The sequence below is a fragment of the Cloeon dipterum genome, chromosome 2, assembly GCF_949628265.1.
Source record: "Cloeon dipterum chromosome 2, ieCloDipt1.1, whole genome shotgun sequence".
NCBI classification, from domain to species: Eukaryota; Metazoa; Arthropoda; class Insecta; order Ephemeroptera; family Baetidae; genus Cloeon; species Cloeon dipterum.
In genome coordinates this window covers 2,935,357-2,951,047 of record NC_088787.1, presented here as the reverse complement: position 1 = coordinate 2,951,047, position 15,691 = coordinate 2,935,357, and the positions used below count along the sequence as shown (strand labels likewise).

The following is a 15,691-nucleotide window of genomic DNA, read 5'->3' as shown; positions in this document are numbered from 1 at the left end:
GCTATAAATAAACCTGGTGTGTTCCAATTAATTTATTTTTAAACATTTTATGGATTACAGGACAGCAGGAAATATTTTTTGCCGTGAAAAATGTCAAAAATCAGCAGTTTCCGGAGTTGCTTGGCCCTCGCGGAGCATAATTTTCGTCTTAAACCAACGTCCTCTCCTGCTCCCTGCTCCGCCAGCTGTTTTCCCGCGCAACACAAGCTCTGCAGCGCTTGCAACTCTCGCAATCAGTGCACACACGCCTCTTTGGCGCTCTTTTTGAACAAAAAACGTGACATCACAGCGCTCCGCAAGCAGTTCCCCCCCTGCCGTGTAAGCAGCGCTGTGAACGCTTTCCTGGGGTCTCAAGAACTACGGGTGCACAGTAAGGAGATAATGGTTTTTGCACTTTGTTTGGAAGAAAAACACAATTTAAGATGCTTAATCGGTTTTAATGATGTTATTTATTTATATTTAGACAAAATTTACTACAAATATGTATATGAAACATGCATTTCTCAAGTAATCCAATGAATCTTCTAAACTCCTTTCCTTACACTACAAGACCATGTGCTCTTGTTTGCACCAGCAGCAGCAGCTGTTTTGTTTACAATGAATATCGGCACACAATGTCGTTTTTAAAGCCGCTCTGCCGCGTTTGCAGCTGTCCGGCGGTGGACGGCGCTGTCCAGGCCATCCAGGTGGACAAGGAGAAGCTCAAGCTGTGGCGTCCCGACTGCTTTGTCGGAGAAATCGAGGACACGGACCTGATTTGCTACTTTTGCATCTGGAACGCTGAGTAAGTTGGCAATTAAAATCTCTTTATTGGTCGGTTTTAACCCTTAAATTACGAAAATTACAGGAAAATTCACACAAATAAGCCAATCGACGACTCTAAAATATGGTGGCCCCGGGATTTGAGCTTGGACGGCGCGGCTAAAGAGCTGCGGAGGAATTTTATTTGTACGTAAATAATAATTATGCAGACTGACGAATTTATGGATTAATTAATTTAAATTTTATCCGTAGATGGAGACGTGAAACAGTGCCGGGTTGAGCTGAAAAAATTCAAAGCCAAACCGGAGCCGAAGTGGCACCAGTGCATTTATTGCGAGAAATCGTACAGAACAAATGATGAACTGCAGGTGCACTGCAAGGTCGAGCATCCTACGCAGCCTAGATTCGTCGTGTGTCCGGAACGCGGATGCCACGCCTACTTCGACACCTCGGAGGAGCGAGACGAGCACTTCAAGCATGTGCACAACGGCGGGAAAGACGTGTGGTGCCGCAAACTGTTCATCGAAAAGCAGGAATCCGGCAGCGAGGCTCAAACCTACAAAGTTTGCACCATTGACTCGTGCGAGGCGATTTTCGAATCGGGAGCATCGCTGCGGCAACACGTCGCCTCGGAGCACATGAAAAATAAACTCGTGTGCGTATTCTGCTTGGTAGAGTATAAAAGTGGGCAAGCTTTGAAATGTCACGTCGAGAGCGAGCATAATATGAACATGTATTTCAAGTGCGACAAGTGCTCTGAATGCTTCACCTCTCAACAGCTGCTCACGAACCACGAGAGCTTGGCTCACATAAATCTCGTCTGCAAGTTCTGCAACTCGGAAGTGCTCCCCAAGGACGTCGGAGCGCACTTTCTTTCCTTGCACGACTGCCACTTATGCGGGGAGAAATTTAACTGCAGCTTTCGGTTCGAAGCACACTCGTACTCTTGCCAAAATCCGTCATGGATGAATAACTGAGCTAGAAAAATCTGAAAAATCGATGTGAATCGGTTCAGCCGCCATTTTGTTCCTAGGATCTCCAGCCGAAATAAAGTTTTAGACTGAAACTGACTGAATAAAAACTATAATCGAGACAATATCTTTTCATTTATAATTTCAAACCTTGAATTTAAAAATAAATTATTTTAAAGTTCGTAATTCGGCCATGAACCTGAAAAACAGCCAAAGAGGGGGCGTAACCAAGGCCCTATGAGCGAAGAGCAGTGCACTCTTGCCTGCCATGTTCGCGCCGCCATATTATTGCACTACCTCGGTTACGCCCCCTCTTCGGCGGCCGATTTCGGCTCTAATAGAGGTACCAAATTTTATTTCACGTTCTGGATTCCAAATTAAGTACGGTTGAACGCAGTGGAGAGGAAAATCAATTCTTTTCAAAAGGAAAAAATTCTTTGTTATTGATTTTGACTTCTTTCAGCACGTGAAATGAATTTTTATTCGCCAAAACCGTTAGACAGAAGGAATAAATCTCAAAATCAGAGTAGAAATGCCCGAAAAATGTAAATAATCCAGCTGTTAGCACTAAGAATTTTTCAAATCAGCGAATTTAGTTTCAATCTGTGGCGCTGCATTCGCCTGAATGGGAAGAGACCTCAGGAGCTAAGGAAAGAATTTGTTAATTTTGTCTTTTCAAACGGAAAATTAACAGTTTGAACAAATTAACGAATAAATTTTAAAGAAATTATGAAAAATTCAGATTTTAGTGATCTAAAAGTAAAATAATAATCAAAAACAAATTCATTTCACCTTGACTCCTCACCTTACTACCCTCATCTCAAGTTCCCGCCGTTCCCAGATGCAGGTCCTACAGGTAAAAAAATTCAAGCCAAACGGGAATGAAGTACATTACATAAACCAGACAAGAAAATTCAGTAACTTACGATTTTATTTGATAATGAGATTTATTTACAAGATTTTCCGCTGCTTTACAATATTTACACAACGAACTTGGCGGTGAGAATGAGAGCGTGTTTATTAAATACCTTAAATACTAACAGGAAGTCGGAAGGAGAGAGTCAGCTGGAACTGTCGAAGACGTCCGGCAGGTCTTGGCTAGCACTGCCACCCATCGGACTCAGGGCTATTGACACCTGCGACATCAGGGTTCGGCTGCAGTTCTGCTCGCGCCATTTCTCTGAAATTAACACGTTAAAAATAGGGTCCAACCACAAAACTGATAGAAAACCATGCGATTAGAGGAGAAATTGCTACTCTACTACTCTCCCAGCATTAAAGGAACACGAATTCCGCCATTTTAATTAACAGATTTACAAGAATAAAGTAAATTTCAGTAAATTAAACCATATACCCTCATTAGTTTGGCACTCCCGTCTCCATTTTGTTTGAAGAATTAATTTTTTAAGCCTCCAAATCCACCATTTTGAAAAATTGCCCCATTCCAGCCACATTAAAATTTTCAAAATGGCGGACTGTCAATTTCCTTTAAGATTCTTACTGTTTGAGAGTTACTTTGTAGCATTTTAGGTTGTGTGTAGGGAGGGGAAGCATGCGTTTCTAGACCTACGTGAGGGGAAAGGTTTGAAGGGCGGTGCAGGAGGTATTTTTGCGCTCACCACCCTGCTGGCTGGTGTCCGGGCCTTGCGTGAAGGAGAGCAGGCGGCCGCGCTGGCAGCGCAGCACCGTCTTGTACGCCTGCCGGTACTGCTTGTTCATGATCACGTAGATCAAAGGGTTGATGCACGCCGACAGGTACAGCAGCAGGTAGCCCAGCACGTGCAGACCTGAAAATTTTAAATAATTCTTTAAGTGTACAGGTTCTTTAAAGAGGGCGTACCTGGCCAGTTGGCGTTCTTGTCGGCGATTTTGACGATGGTGATCGGCAGGTAGCACACGAGGAAGGAGAGGAAGATGGCGAGCACCATCTTGGTGATGCGCCACTCGTTACGCTTCCGTTTGTTCTCCTTCTCGTTTCCGCCCGGCGCTCGCGACGTGCTTGCGTGCTGACGCATCCGTGTTTCTGACCTGTAGATGGAAATTTAGGTTAAAAATAGTTGAAAATCCGCCATTTTTAAACTGCAACACCTCACGGATTGGAGTAATTGACTTGATTTAAGGTTTTAAGACGCCATTTTGTTATTTCATGCCTGGTTTTACAGGTATATTAGCTCAGATTGTTTCAATTTTAATAACAAACATGGCGGAATTGAGGGTTCCTTTAAGACTTTTCGACTGTCCGCCACTTTCTTTAAAGGAAATAAGCATGTCCGCCATTTTGAATTTTTAAAAAATTTAATTTTCGATTCAGGCGGTGCCTAGGAACAAAATTTAGGGTTTTAGGCGCTTCATTTGGCTCACTCGTGGACGACGAGGAAGATTCTAGTGTAGCAGAGAATGATGACGAGGCAGGGCACCACGAAGGCGATGATGAACAGGGCCGCCTTGCTCGATCTTCCCTGCGCGTCCTCCAGGATGCTGCACGTGCCCAGCTTGTTGTCGTAGCCAAAGGAACCTGAGGGAGAAAAAGTCAAAATGAAGACACTTAAATAAAAAATGGCGATTTTTTAACTCTTTTAAAGTGCCACGCCTTCTTTAAAATGTAATCATCAATTTTTACGCAAAATTTCCTTAGGATCTATCTGAAAACTAAATTTAAATGGTCAAAAACAGCCGCCATTTTGGATTTTCTTAAAGGATTTGTTTAAAAAAATGTACGCGCCAATTTTGAATATAATCTAACTCACCCCAGACTCCGAGGAGGGTGGGCATCTGCATTCCGTAGCTGAAGATCCAGCAAAAGGCGATCATGCAGGCGATCCAGTGCTTCCGGTAGACGCGTGCGTACATGTTATGGTGCGCGATCATCACGTACCTAAAAATTAATATATAAATAAAGAGAGCAGAGGAATTCCCTGTCGCGTATATAATTAATATTTCTGCCTTTGTGAGAGCGGCGGCAAGCAAGCCAAGCGCAGGAAACATTTTAATTAACTGCCGAGATCGAGTTTCCTTTTCGTGACAAATAATAAAACACGCGGCAGCGCACATGTTTGCGCGGCGGCAAAAAATTCCTTTTAAATAAAATTAATTGCCTGTTAATGGTGATCATGGCGATGGAGAGGAGGGACACGCCGATATTCCCGTAGCGCATGAAGGGGAACAGCACGCACATGGTCATCCCGTGCACCCAGGTGCCGTGCAGGAAGCGGGACGCGCTGAACGGCAGCACCAGCACGCAGAAAAGCAGGTCGGCCACGCACAAACTGAAAAAAATCATCAAATAAAATGGCGAGAGGGATTAAAAAAATAAATTTCCTTTAAAGGACACTAATAGCCACCATCTTGGATCTTTAAATTTAAATTTTAGGTTAATTTCAAATTGGCGGCAATTTTTAAATTTATAGAAAATCCAAAAACCGATGATTTTTGCCATGTAACACCTGAAATGTACCTGATAATGAAGACGGCGGCGACATTTCGCACCCTGGGACACCTGAGCAGCGCCCAGATGGTCAGCGAGTTGCCCAAAACGCCGACGATTAGGATCAGAATTGTTATCACCGACGAAAATGTCAAGAGGGCACGAGGAAATCTACGAAAAATAATTTTATATATAAATAAAATGGCGTTTTTACAATTTTTAAAAATATTACTTGGACAACTCGACGTCCTGCATGACGGTGAGGTTGTAGTCCTGAAAGGAATCCGTCCACGCCTGCGTCCGAGGGGAACTGGGGCCTGTAAGGTTGGAATCCATCGCTGCAACAAAAAGACAGAACTTTTAGGGAAATTGTCGTTTTTGGCGGGACATTCAATTGGCGCCAATTAAGAGGCAATCAAGCGACAAAAGGGGATACGGGCGCCGCCGCCGCTCCCCTTGCTAATCAGACAATTTCCGACTCCTCTTCTCTCGCGCCTCTTCTCTCCCGCAGAGACGGAAAAGGCCGAAAATAGAGGAACAATTGCATGTGATTTTTCATTGTGTGTCTGCTGTCGAGAAGTAAATAAAATGAAATCATGCAGCACGCATGCAGCACGTCGAGCACTGTCAATAACGTGTCAATCAAAGCGGTAGTGGCGGACAGAGTCAATCAGCATGCAAATCAAATGCCACCGACAATTCGATTTTCATTCGTCAAACGACAGAATTGTTTGGGCCTCATTTGCATTATTAAATTTTTAGTGGTTAATTATTTAAAATGAATATCATTTTAGCATTCTGACACAATTTAATTCCGTTTTTGAGACACAATCGATCAGTTGTTTGACTTGCATGGCGGTTTTAAATAAAAAACTTGATAAAAAGTTCGAATTTCCCGCGGATTTTACCCTGCCACGCCCCATTTCTAGAATTAACGGTAGCTACGCCCCCTTATGAAATTCTCGGCGAATTACATGAACTGTAGAGATCACTTTTTAAAAACCAGCAAACAGATAAACTTTATGAAAGGAAGTACGACTGCGCAGAAGTTTTTAAATTGGGTCACTCATGCGCAGTGATGCGTTTCGGCCTCTCTGTGAGATAGAGAAGCGATCTAAACATACTGCGCATGCTTAAGATGCGCACAAGTTTACTGCGCAGCTTCAAAATGGGCGAACTTTTTAAGCTGAATGATATTTTATAGTTGTAATTTTTTAACTAACAGCTGATTAGCCGGTAATCGGTGAATCGACCGTTAGATGGCCAGCAGAAATGTAACAAAATAAGCGGGAATGAAATAATTAGGTCGGCACGCCTCTCTTTCAACGCTTCTGATTGGCTGCTGGACTGTCATCTGATTGGCCTGCATTATTTCAACGCCATATTGGATTTTAACCGGCGGGAAACCAACACAGATCGCAACCCTGACTCCCGGTGGGAATTACGACTGCGCAGAAGGTTTCAATTTGGGTCACGCATGCGCAGTGATGCATTTTGGCCTCCGTGTAAGATTAAGAAGCGATTTGCAAATACTGCGCATGCTTAAGATGCGCACAAGTTTACTGCGCAGCTTCAAAATGCGCGAATATTCAAACAACTATAAAAAAGTTATTTTAAGCACGTTACACCCGCAGATTGAGGCAACGCAGAAGGTTTAAGTCCAAGACACGCATGTGCACTTAGGAAAAGGGGAAATTTATAATGCTTTAATTCAAGGAAAAAAAGTTTTTTGAGTCTAAAATCGGTTATTTTGTGTTTTCGGAACAAATCACTAATATTTCGACCCTATGTTCTAACGAATTATAGAATTTGTCGGTTTTATATTAGCTTATTTAAATTTTCTGAAAAATTTACAACCCTAATAATAAAAAAATTAAATAAATTTAATTAAAAAAGGCTTTATTAACTCTTTGGAATAAACTCGGACACGTGTAGGGTTATCTGAATCTCTTGTTTTTTTAAAAAAAAAGATAATCCAGGCCACATTCTTCCGGTTCTCAGGCAATTTATCTGTCTGTCTGTCCTTGTCGAAAAAGGCGATAAGAGAAATATGAAATTCATTAAATTGGTGAGTCGAGATTAGAGAGGCTGGAAGCTGGAAGTCGTCAATCGGGTGACGTAACGGCGTCATGAAAATAATTAAAGCGAACTTTGAGCCGCGGCGTTGGTTCGTTGGTTCGTTCGTGGTGCGCGGCGACAAAAAAATAAAATATAAAGCCGGGACAAAAAGCGAGAGTGCGTTGCTGGCAATGATGGGAACTCAAATGCATGTGCCGCGCACAAACAAAACGCAGAGCAACACACACAACACACATGCGACGGACGGACGAGCCGATTTTACGACGCGCCACCAGCACTACCCTCACTCGTAAAATTATCTGAGCTAGAGTGCCGGCCCGCTTCTCGCAGACCGAATAAACCAAAAAATATGTGGATTAATAAAAGGACAAATCGGAACGATAACTCTTCCCCGCCAAGGGGTTGTTTTCAACCCTCTAGAACACTTGGAAATTGTCAAGGACGCCGAAAAATCGGTTTATTTGCAAATAAATTTGTTTTTTAGGTGCCAATTGCTAAAAAAACAAGCTAAAAGGTGTCACCAAATTAATATTAATGTTTTTCTCCATTAAATGATGCTGTCTCGAATTTTAAAAATTTGTTTCCCTCGCTCTGCCGATTTTTCGTGACCTTTGACCTGCTCAGTTAAGTTATTGGGGGAAATTTGCACAATATTAGACGCAAAATTTATAAATTCCTTCAACCAAAAATAAATAAAATTAATCCTTGCTCGTAACAAACATGTAAACAAAATACAAATTTATTTTTGAGCTTCACTGGAGTTTAAAATAATACTTGAACGTCATTTGAGTCGAGCTGGATTTTTCCAGTCTTTTTCAAGTTCATTTTAGTTGTTGTTTGTATGAAAAACATATCAGAATTTTAATCTTGGCTTCTGTTTCCTTGTGATTGTGATTACTGCTCATGTGTTTGCGGTCAGCGGTTGGTTGCAACCTCAAGATTAAGCGCGCGTGTGCCTTGTTTTCAGAAAAATGTTAATGCTGTACAGAGACGCAAAAAAAATTTGGTGTAAATATCAGTCAGCTGAAAGGAATTTGAAGGATGACAAAATTTCGAGATATTTGTTGACTGACACTTATCTACAAAGAGCTTAGAAAATATTTTGTTTTGAAGGGTGTTCCGTAATACCCGGATTAATCATTTCAATACGAGTGTGGAAATCACAGAAAAACCAATGATAATAATTATTATTAAAATTTTGTTCGGTTAAGAAAATTTTTAAAAGTTGAAAATGAACACCTAGGCCCATTTTTTATTTAATCTGACTCTTTATTTCGTTGGAAACAAGGTTTTTCCAGACATTTTTGCAGTAATAAATCCTTGGGCTCAAAAGAAAACATTTAAATAAAAGCTAGAGACACTTTATAATTTTAATTAGTAATTTATGTTAATTTATTAGCCACAAATGAGTAAATTTAAATGAAAAATAAAAAAATAAATTTGTTTTTCTGTAAATTATTATTAATTTTTAAATTAACGCCTCCAAAAACTGATAAAAAAATACATTTAAATAATATTTTTCTCTCGAACGATTTAAAAATAATAAAAAAAATGCAATTTTCAGTCCTACCGTGGTATTGTCGTCTCGCTATTCTTATATTTCAGGGTGGAGATAAAACAATGTGACAATCAGGGTGAAGTCGGTCGCTTGTCGCGGCTCATGTTGTGCGTCGGCGGCGGGTGTTCGTTCGGTGGCTGCGGCGCCGGGCAGACCGACTGGCACTCTGGCTCAAAGGCCGCTGGAGGCGCGCGGGGATCGGGAGCGCCACGTGACCCCTGCCTGCCAGCCTGCCGGGCTGTCCCCTCGCTTCCCACAGCCCATTAGCCGCCACTTCCTCCTCACTCACTCGCGGCCGTGCGGCCCAATTCTTCCTCGTCCTGCGCCGCCGATAACGCGACCGCATGCACCGCCGCTCTTTGTTGACAGTGACGTCGAGAGGCGACAGGCGACACTCCAATGTACCAAATTTTAAATATTGATGATACATTTGATTAGGAGACAAATTAATGTTTCTCGAAAATGAAGTAACACAAAAAGATTAGGCAATGTTTTATTTGTCTGAGATAAATTGTTAGACCTGGACAAATATTTAAATTCATCATTTGTTAACGAACAAATGAAGAAATAAATATATTTCCGGTCGAAATCGATAATAATTAAATTTAAAATTGAGAGAAAATAATTTTTAATAAATTTAAAAAATTCTAAACGCGCTAAAAATATTTTAAATAAAAAATTACTGATTAAAATTAGCAGTTTTTCAATAAAAAACTGTTTTCTGTTGCAAGAGACACAAGTTTAGAATGATTTTCGTTAATTTAAACAATTTAAGACGCTTTAAAATTTCATTCAAATTTTTTAGGAATTTAATTTTTATGATTTAAATAGAAATAATTGTAAAATATAACGAGATTTTCCCAATAGAGTTATTTTCCTAATTTTTAGATTTGAATTATTATTTTTTTGGAGAGCTAAAATCAAAATTTATATTTTTCCACCATTTATTTATTAAATATATTTCTTGATTTTCGTGCAGAGTTCAAGATTAAATTCCACGAAAGTGGAGATGATACTTTTTGCCGAGGAGAAAAGATGAAATTTGACGCTCGGTGCGTGCCGAGTGAGCTGACAATTTTATTTCTTTTATTTTTATTATTTTGAGTGTGTGTATTTTTCGCTGGCAGCTGTTGAGGTCACGTCACGCCGAGGCAGCTGCACACGAGGCACGACACCAAAGGGACGTGGGCGGATTGTCCGAGCGGCCAATTGAAGACGCGGCCGGCCGGCGCGTGCCAAATTCGCCAATTATCCCCTTGTCACAAGGGAAATTGATGCCGCAAGCCGAAACCGAGCTCTTTATTTTATAATTGTTTTTGTTGCGGTTTTAGAGCAAGTGTTGGTCCATTAAATTTATTTCTGAGAAGCCAAAAAAGAGATAAATTTAAGAATTTTCTAAATTTATAGATAAATGTCCCTGAATTGTGAAGTTCAACGTAAAATTGACCTCGGATTTGAGTTTCTCAGGGCGAAAAACATACGGAAGGACACCAATGACGGACAAATTGAAAGAATTTTAATAAAAATAGGGGTGAGGGACGTGAGGGTTGATTCAACCCCCTCAAAAACTGAAAACTATTCAATATGAGGAACCAAAACTCGCCGGAATACGGGTTGTGAACTGTGTGTGTTGGTTCCCACCGGCCAAAAGTCAATATGGCGTTGAAATCTATAGTTGTTTGAATATTCCCGCTTTTCGAAGCTGCGCAGTAAACCTGTGCGCATCTTAAGCATGCGCAGTAGGTTCAGATCGCTTTTTCATCTCTCAGGGAGGCTAAAACGCATCACTGCGCATGCGTGAACCAAATTAAAACCTTCTGCGCAGCCGCAATTCCCACCGGGGTACTGGATTGCGATTTGTGTTGGTTTCCCGCCGGTGAGAAGTAAAAATGGCGTCGAAATAATGGAAGCCAATCCAGAGACAGCGCAGCGGCCAATCAGAAGCCTCAAAAAAGAGGCGTGCCGACCAAATAATTCTGTTCCCGCGTATTTTGTTCAATTTCCATTAGCCTGATGTGCCATCTAACGGTCGATTCGCCAATTACCGGGCTAATCATCTGTTATAGTAAAGAAATATCCTGATTTTTTTGTCCCACATTTTCCCCTTTGAACTAGTAATTAAATTTCATCCGCGATTTGAAGCGTAATTCTGCCTGACAGACGGCATTTAAAATTAAAACAACGAACAATTGGAACGCTGCTTTGTGACGTCAATGTGTCGACGTTTGATTAATTTCGCGCCGCTTTGACTGCATTATTAGGGCGATTGGAAATGAACGCGATGCGACAGGATGCTGATTTTCGTTTTATTGCCTTTTTGCGCGGCGCGGCGCGACGGGGCGGGGCGGGGGTGCCTTCTGCCTGGCCTGTGTGTTGGGTTGGGTGTGGTGCGTTTGCGTTTCTCTCGCTGATCATTTTTATCGCCAAGCGCACGCTGATTCACTCGTAAAACACCTCCCATCCACACACACACAGTTGACACCGAACGACTAACGCACCAACAAACAAACAAACAAACGCGCCCTCCACGTGCCATTGATTTTGGGGATTTTTTTTTTAAAAAGATTAAATTTTCTGAAGAGTTTGCAAGCTAATCAAGACACTATTATGTTTCCCTTGAAAATTTAATAATCTTTTGCACACTTTAACAGAGTTTCTCCTTTTTTAAACGGAATTTGTTCTCTAGGATGAATTATTAGCGTGAGTAATCCTCATTAAAGCGAAATAAATCGTGATTTAGAGTGCTCGCTGCGCTTGAAAAGCATGAAATCTGCAGATTTGCAGAGCAGAGATAAAATAAATCGAGCTTTGACCTAATTTAAGAGAAAGAGGGATCAGAAGAAAATTATTTTCCTGAAAATCAGATGGATGTAAAATTTAAAATTGTAATACAATAAAATATTCACCAATAAAATGTGTTTTCTCAAATTTGCATAAATTTGAAATAATTTATTTGCGTCGTGGGTGATTGCGGTGATTCAGAGGCGCGCTTGCGAGGTGTAAAAGCGCGCGGAAAGGCGTTGGAGCCCGGGCGAATAATGACAAAATTATTATTGCGTTTGGCGTGTGCGTGGGCAGATCCCAGAGTCTGCGTCTGCATGCATTGTTCGCCAATAAATTAAAGGCCTAGCGCTTTTTCTGGGAGAAAACAAGTAGTGCGGCTGCGGCTGTGGCGGGCGCGCCGAAAAACAGCCGTAAAGATGTCCCCGCGCTCATTTGCACACCGCCTCGCACAAAACATCAAACACACGCATTTTTTTTCTTGTACGATTTTCTGCGCGGCTGAAAAAATAAAGAACAAAGCAGCAGCAACGCCCAAATCTAAAACAAACAAATCACCAATTGCTATTCATCTTTTTCAACGTGCAACGCAAACTGCTAATTTATTATTTTTAGGAAAGGAGGATTTGAATTATTTAATATTAATGAGAACATAATTTATTTCGCAGAATTTCTTTCGTGATTTCAGATTTTTGAATTTTACCGGTTACGCCCTCTTTTTTAAGCAAAGGAAATTAATTTATTCCGGGGAAGAAAAATTGAGAAAATTTAATTAGTGAGAAGATAAAAAATAGTACTTTTGAGTCTTGAAATTTATTTTTTATTTTTTCCAAATTTGCAGATTTTCGAAAGGAGTGTGTGTTTTGCCTGATTAAAATTCAGCAGTTGAAAGTAGCGTTAAATACTGCCGAAATTCAGAAAGCTGATTAAATTTCCAGTTTTTTTTCCTATTTAGCATTTTTTTTTATCAAATTTACCATTTACGCAAAAAATTTGTCTGAAAATTTCAATTATTTTATCGAGAAAAATCAAAATGCATAAAATTAAGGTGATTTATTCGAGAATAATCTCAGAAAAATAAATTTCCAGCAGAGATTTTTCCTGAAACGCAAATTGCCTTGTGTTTTCTTCGCAAATAAGTCTTTCGTGCTGCTTCGTGAGCCATTATTTCGTCTTTTTTGCGCTCATTCTGGGAGAAAAACGCTTCTGCTTGTGCCGCCGCGCCAGATAAATAACACAATTGCGACAGAGAAAGAGGGTGGGTGCAAAAAGGAGAGCAACTTCATGCAGCTCGGAAGGCTCATTACTGCACAGCATGTGTGTGTGCGCGCTGATGTAGATTCAACATTTCATTATTCAACGACTCGCTTTGATATACACGCGCGCGCGTCTCGAAACATGCACCGCTCCTTATCTCGGCGGTAAAGGTAAAAGAGAGGAAATTATCAAAGGAGCGATAAACACGACGGGATGAAAACAACGGAATATTTGCACAGATCTTGCGCGAAATTTAATTTAGAAAGGAAGAATAATTAAAATCTTCATTTCTGAGCAAAGAGAACGGTGAGAGCATCCCTTGGAGAGTAACGAGTCTAAAGGGGTGTAGTTTTTTTTTCAAATCAGGCAATTAGAAGCAGAATTTTTGGAAAAAATATATAAATTAAAAAAAGTGCCTGCTGTAGAAATAAAAATTTAATTTCAATATCCTGTTGGCTTGGGTCCTCAGATTCGGACGATATTTAATGGAAGGATTAGTCTTGTGTAGCACCCTAGAATTGGCTCAATTTTTTTTTTTGAGAAAATGCGGCTGCGCAGAAGGTTTTCATTTTGGTTACGCATGCGCAGTGAAGAGTTTCAGCTTTACTGTGAGATTATGAAGCAATCAGCACAAACTGCGCATGCTTAACATGCGCAAAAGTTAACTGCGCAGCCTCAAAATGAGCTTAAAATTAACAGGGGCTCAAATTAAAAAATTACATGTTTTTATTTTTGAGAAAATAGCAACTTTAGCCTATATTAAGGACGCCATTTTGACTTATGACCGTCAGGAAAACCAACACAGATCGCAACCCGGCCCCCGGTGGGAATTACGACTGCGCAGAAGGTTTTAATTCGGGTCACGCATGCGCAGTGATGAGTTTCAGCCTCCCTGTGAGATTAAGAAGCGATCTGAACATACTGCGCATGCTTAAGATGCGCACAAGTTTACTGCGCAGCTTCAAAATTAGCAAAAAATAAAAAATTGCTGAGAAAATATAAAATTTTGCCTGGATTAAGGTGAATAATAAAATTGCGTCGAACAAATGCCCTAAATTTCACGCCAAAGAAGTTGCCCTGAATCACCAACATTGCAGATGGAAGGTCAAGGTCACAAAAATCAGGTCGAATTTTTAAATTTAATCCTAAATAGCCAAATTGTGACCTATACACCTTGCAAGAGCATACAAAAAATTATTTCTGTAAATTTCTCAATATTTTTAGAAACTGGAACTCAAAAAGGCGAAAAAGCGTAATTTTTGTTGAGCCATGAATATTGGGAAATTTATAAAAAATCACTTTTTGTGTGCAGATTCGACCCAAATTCGATTGAAACTCAGTAACTTTAACATTTCAAGGTCGTGGTCGGTGGTTGGGACCCACCCTCTGCTCCCGGGGGGTGGAATTTACGAGTAAAATGTAAAAAAAATCATAAAAATTTCCTCTCATATTAAGCGCCTCTGGATTTTATTTATCTCCTCATAACAAGCACACGTATATTTCCTTGAAAATGTGTTTATCACAACATATTTTGCTCTTCAGAGCGAGCGCGGAAGGAAGCGGTCGAGCGGTGCGCCGCGTCCGCAGTGCAAGCGCGAGAAGGACGCGGCGATAATAATTGCGCCTTATATACTCGGGTCTAATCACCTCTTCTCTTCTCTACACACAGCGCCGCACAGAGCAAAAAAAATAATATAGAGCACTACCACAGCTCTTCTCTCTGTTGTCGAATACCAGTTCGGGATTAGTTTCGTGACAAGCAAAGCGGCAACCGGTGGCGCGGCCCTGCACCGCCGGCTGCATATACAATCCCCTTTTTTTATGTTTGCTCGCTCTCTCGAACTAAACGAGCCTGCGACTGGATCACAATCCAAGCTCCGGCGTAAAAATGCGAATTTATTTGCTCAATTTTGCACTGAGAGGAAAATATCACCTAAATTAAAGGGGAAAATCAGGTTTTTTAATTTTTAAATTAGAAAATTGGATTTTCTGTTAAGTTGCTTGACCTGTAAATGATGAGAATTAATTTTAAATAATTTAAAGCGTAATTTTTATCAAATATAAAATTTCAGCTAAAAATTGCAAGCGTTTAATAGTTTTAATTAAAAATTAAATAACCTTGTCAAGTTGTTAATCCTGCAAACGACATGTTAATCGGATTAAATTAAAATTTAATCTGTCAAGGCGTAGTTTTAAAAGTTGACGCAAGGTCTGGTGCGAGTTTAAAAGCAAATCAGCGTTGACGGCGTGGAAATAATTCAAGTTTAATCGTGCAAACTTTGCAACAAGCGTGATAAAATATGCGCTCTTGAATTATTTCTAAGGCAAAACACACTCTCGACCGACAGCACCGTGCGCATACTTAACTCTGCAGCTCCGTTTCTCGGAATATAAGCTTCCTAGCAAGAATAAATTTGGTTAAAACAGCAGAATTATGGAAATTCTGGAAATTCTCGCCACTGTGAGAATTTTTAAAAATTTCTAGAACGTGCGACGGCCCTTTAAAACAAAGATTCTTATCATAATCACCTTTTGCGAGAAGATTTAACTCTGCGGCGTCTCCATGCGTCATGTTTTGCTTGGCTCAGCAACCCTTAAAAGGCAAACGCGCCCCTTTATCATGAGCAGTCGTGCGAAAAGCAACAAAAACGAACGAAAACCGGCAGCAGGCAGCAGTAATCCACGAAAAGCACGGTCCTAAACCGGTTTGCTGTCGTTAAACGCGGCAAATAGGCCGGTAGTACCGCACGCCGCCACCGGTATTCTAGAAGAATCACCTGCGGCCCGACAGAGACAGGCAGCGCCGCCATCTTGAACGGAGTTAAACCGAGCCCAAGCACTCGCTCAGCATTCCCGCCA

The 15,691-nt window shown here is 40.8% G+C and overlaps 2 protein-coding genes across 4 annotated transcripts; one reads left to right on the top strand and one right to left on the bottom strand.

Moving 5' to 3' along the window:
- Nucleotides 1-566: 566 nt before the first annotated feature.
- Nucleotides 567-1,854, top strand: LOC135936637 (telomere zinc finger-associated protein-like). The gene is made up of 3 exons (XM_065479519.1): nt 567-784; nt 848-948; nt 1,015-1,854. The coding sequence occupies exons 1-3, from the start codon at nt 615-617 to the stop codon at nt 1,737-1,739; spliced, it is 996 nt and encodes a 331-aa protein (XP_065335591.1). The 5' UTR covers nt 567-614; the 3' UTR covers nt 1,740-1,854.
- A 792-nt stretch (nt 1,855-2,646) lies between these two features.
- On the bottom strand, nt 2,647-15,479 carry moody. Of its 3 annotated transcripts, none has more exons than XM_065479516.1 (9): nt 15,362-15,479; nt 5,390-5,495; nt 5,188-5,328; nt 4,829-4,999; nt 4,481-4,608; nt 4,095-4,248; nt 3,574-3,761; nt 3,304-3,520; nt 2,647-2,913 (listed from the first exon to the last, which is right to left on the bottom strand). In XM_065479516.1, exons 1-9 carry the CDS (start codon nt 15,402-15,404, stop codon nt 2,832-2,834), a joined length of 1,230 nt encoding a protein of 409 aa, XP_065335588.1. In that variant the 5' UTR covers nt 15,405-15,479; the 3' UTR covers nt 2,647-2,831. The 3 variants fall into 3 exon arrangements, with proteins under 3 accessions (XP_065335588.1, XP_065335589.1, XP_065335590.1); XM_065479517.1 differs by having other exon boundaries at nt 3,353-3,520; nt 15,362-15,478; XM_065479518.1 differs by lacking the exon at nt 15,362-15,479 and adding an exon at nt 8,807-8,953.
- Between the last annotated feature and the right edge of the window lie 212 nt (nt 15,480-15,691).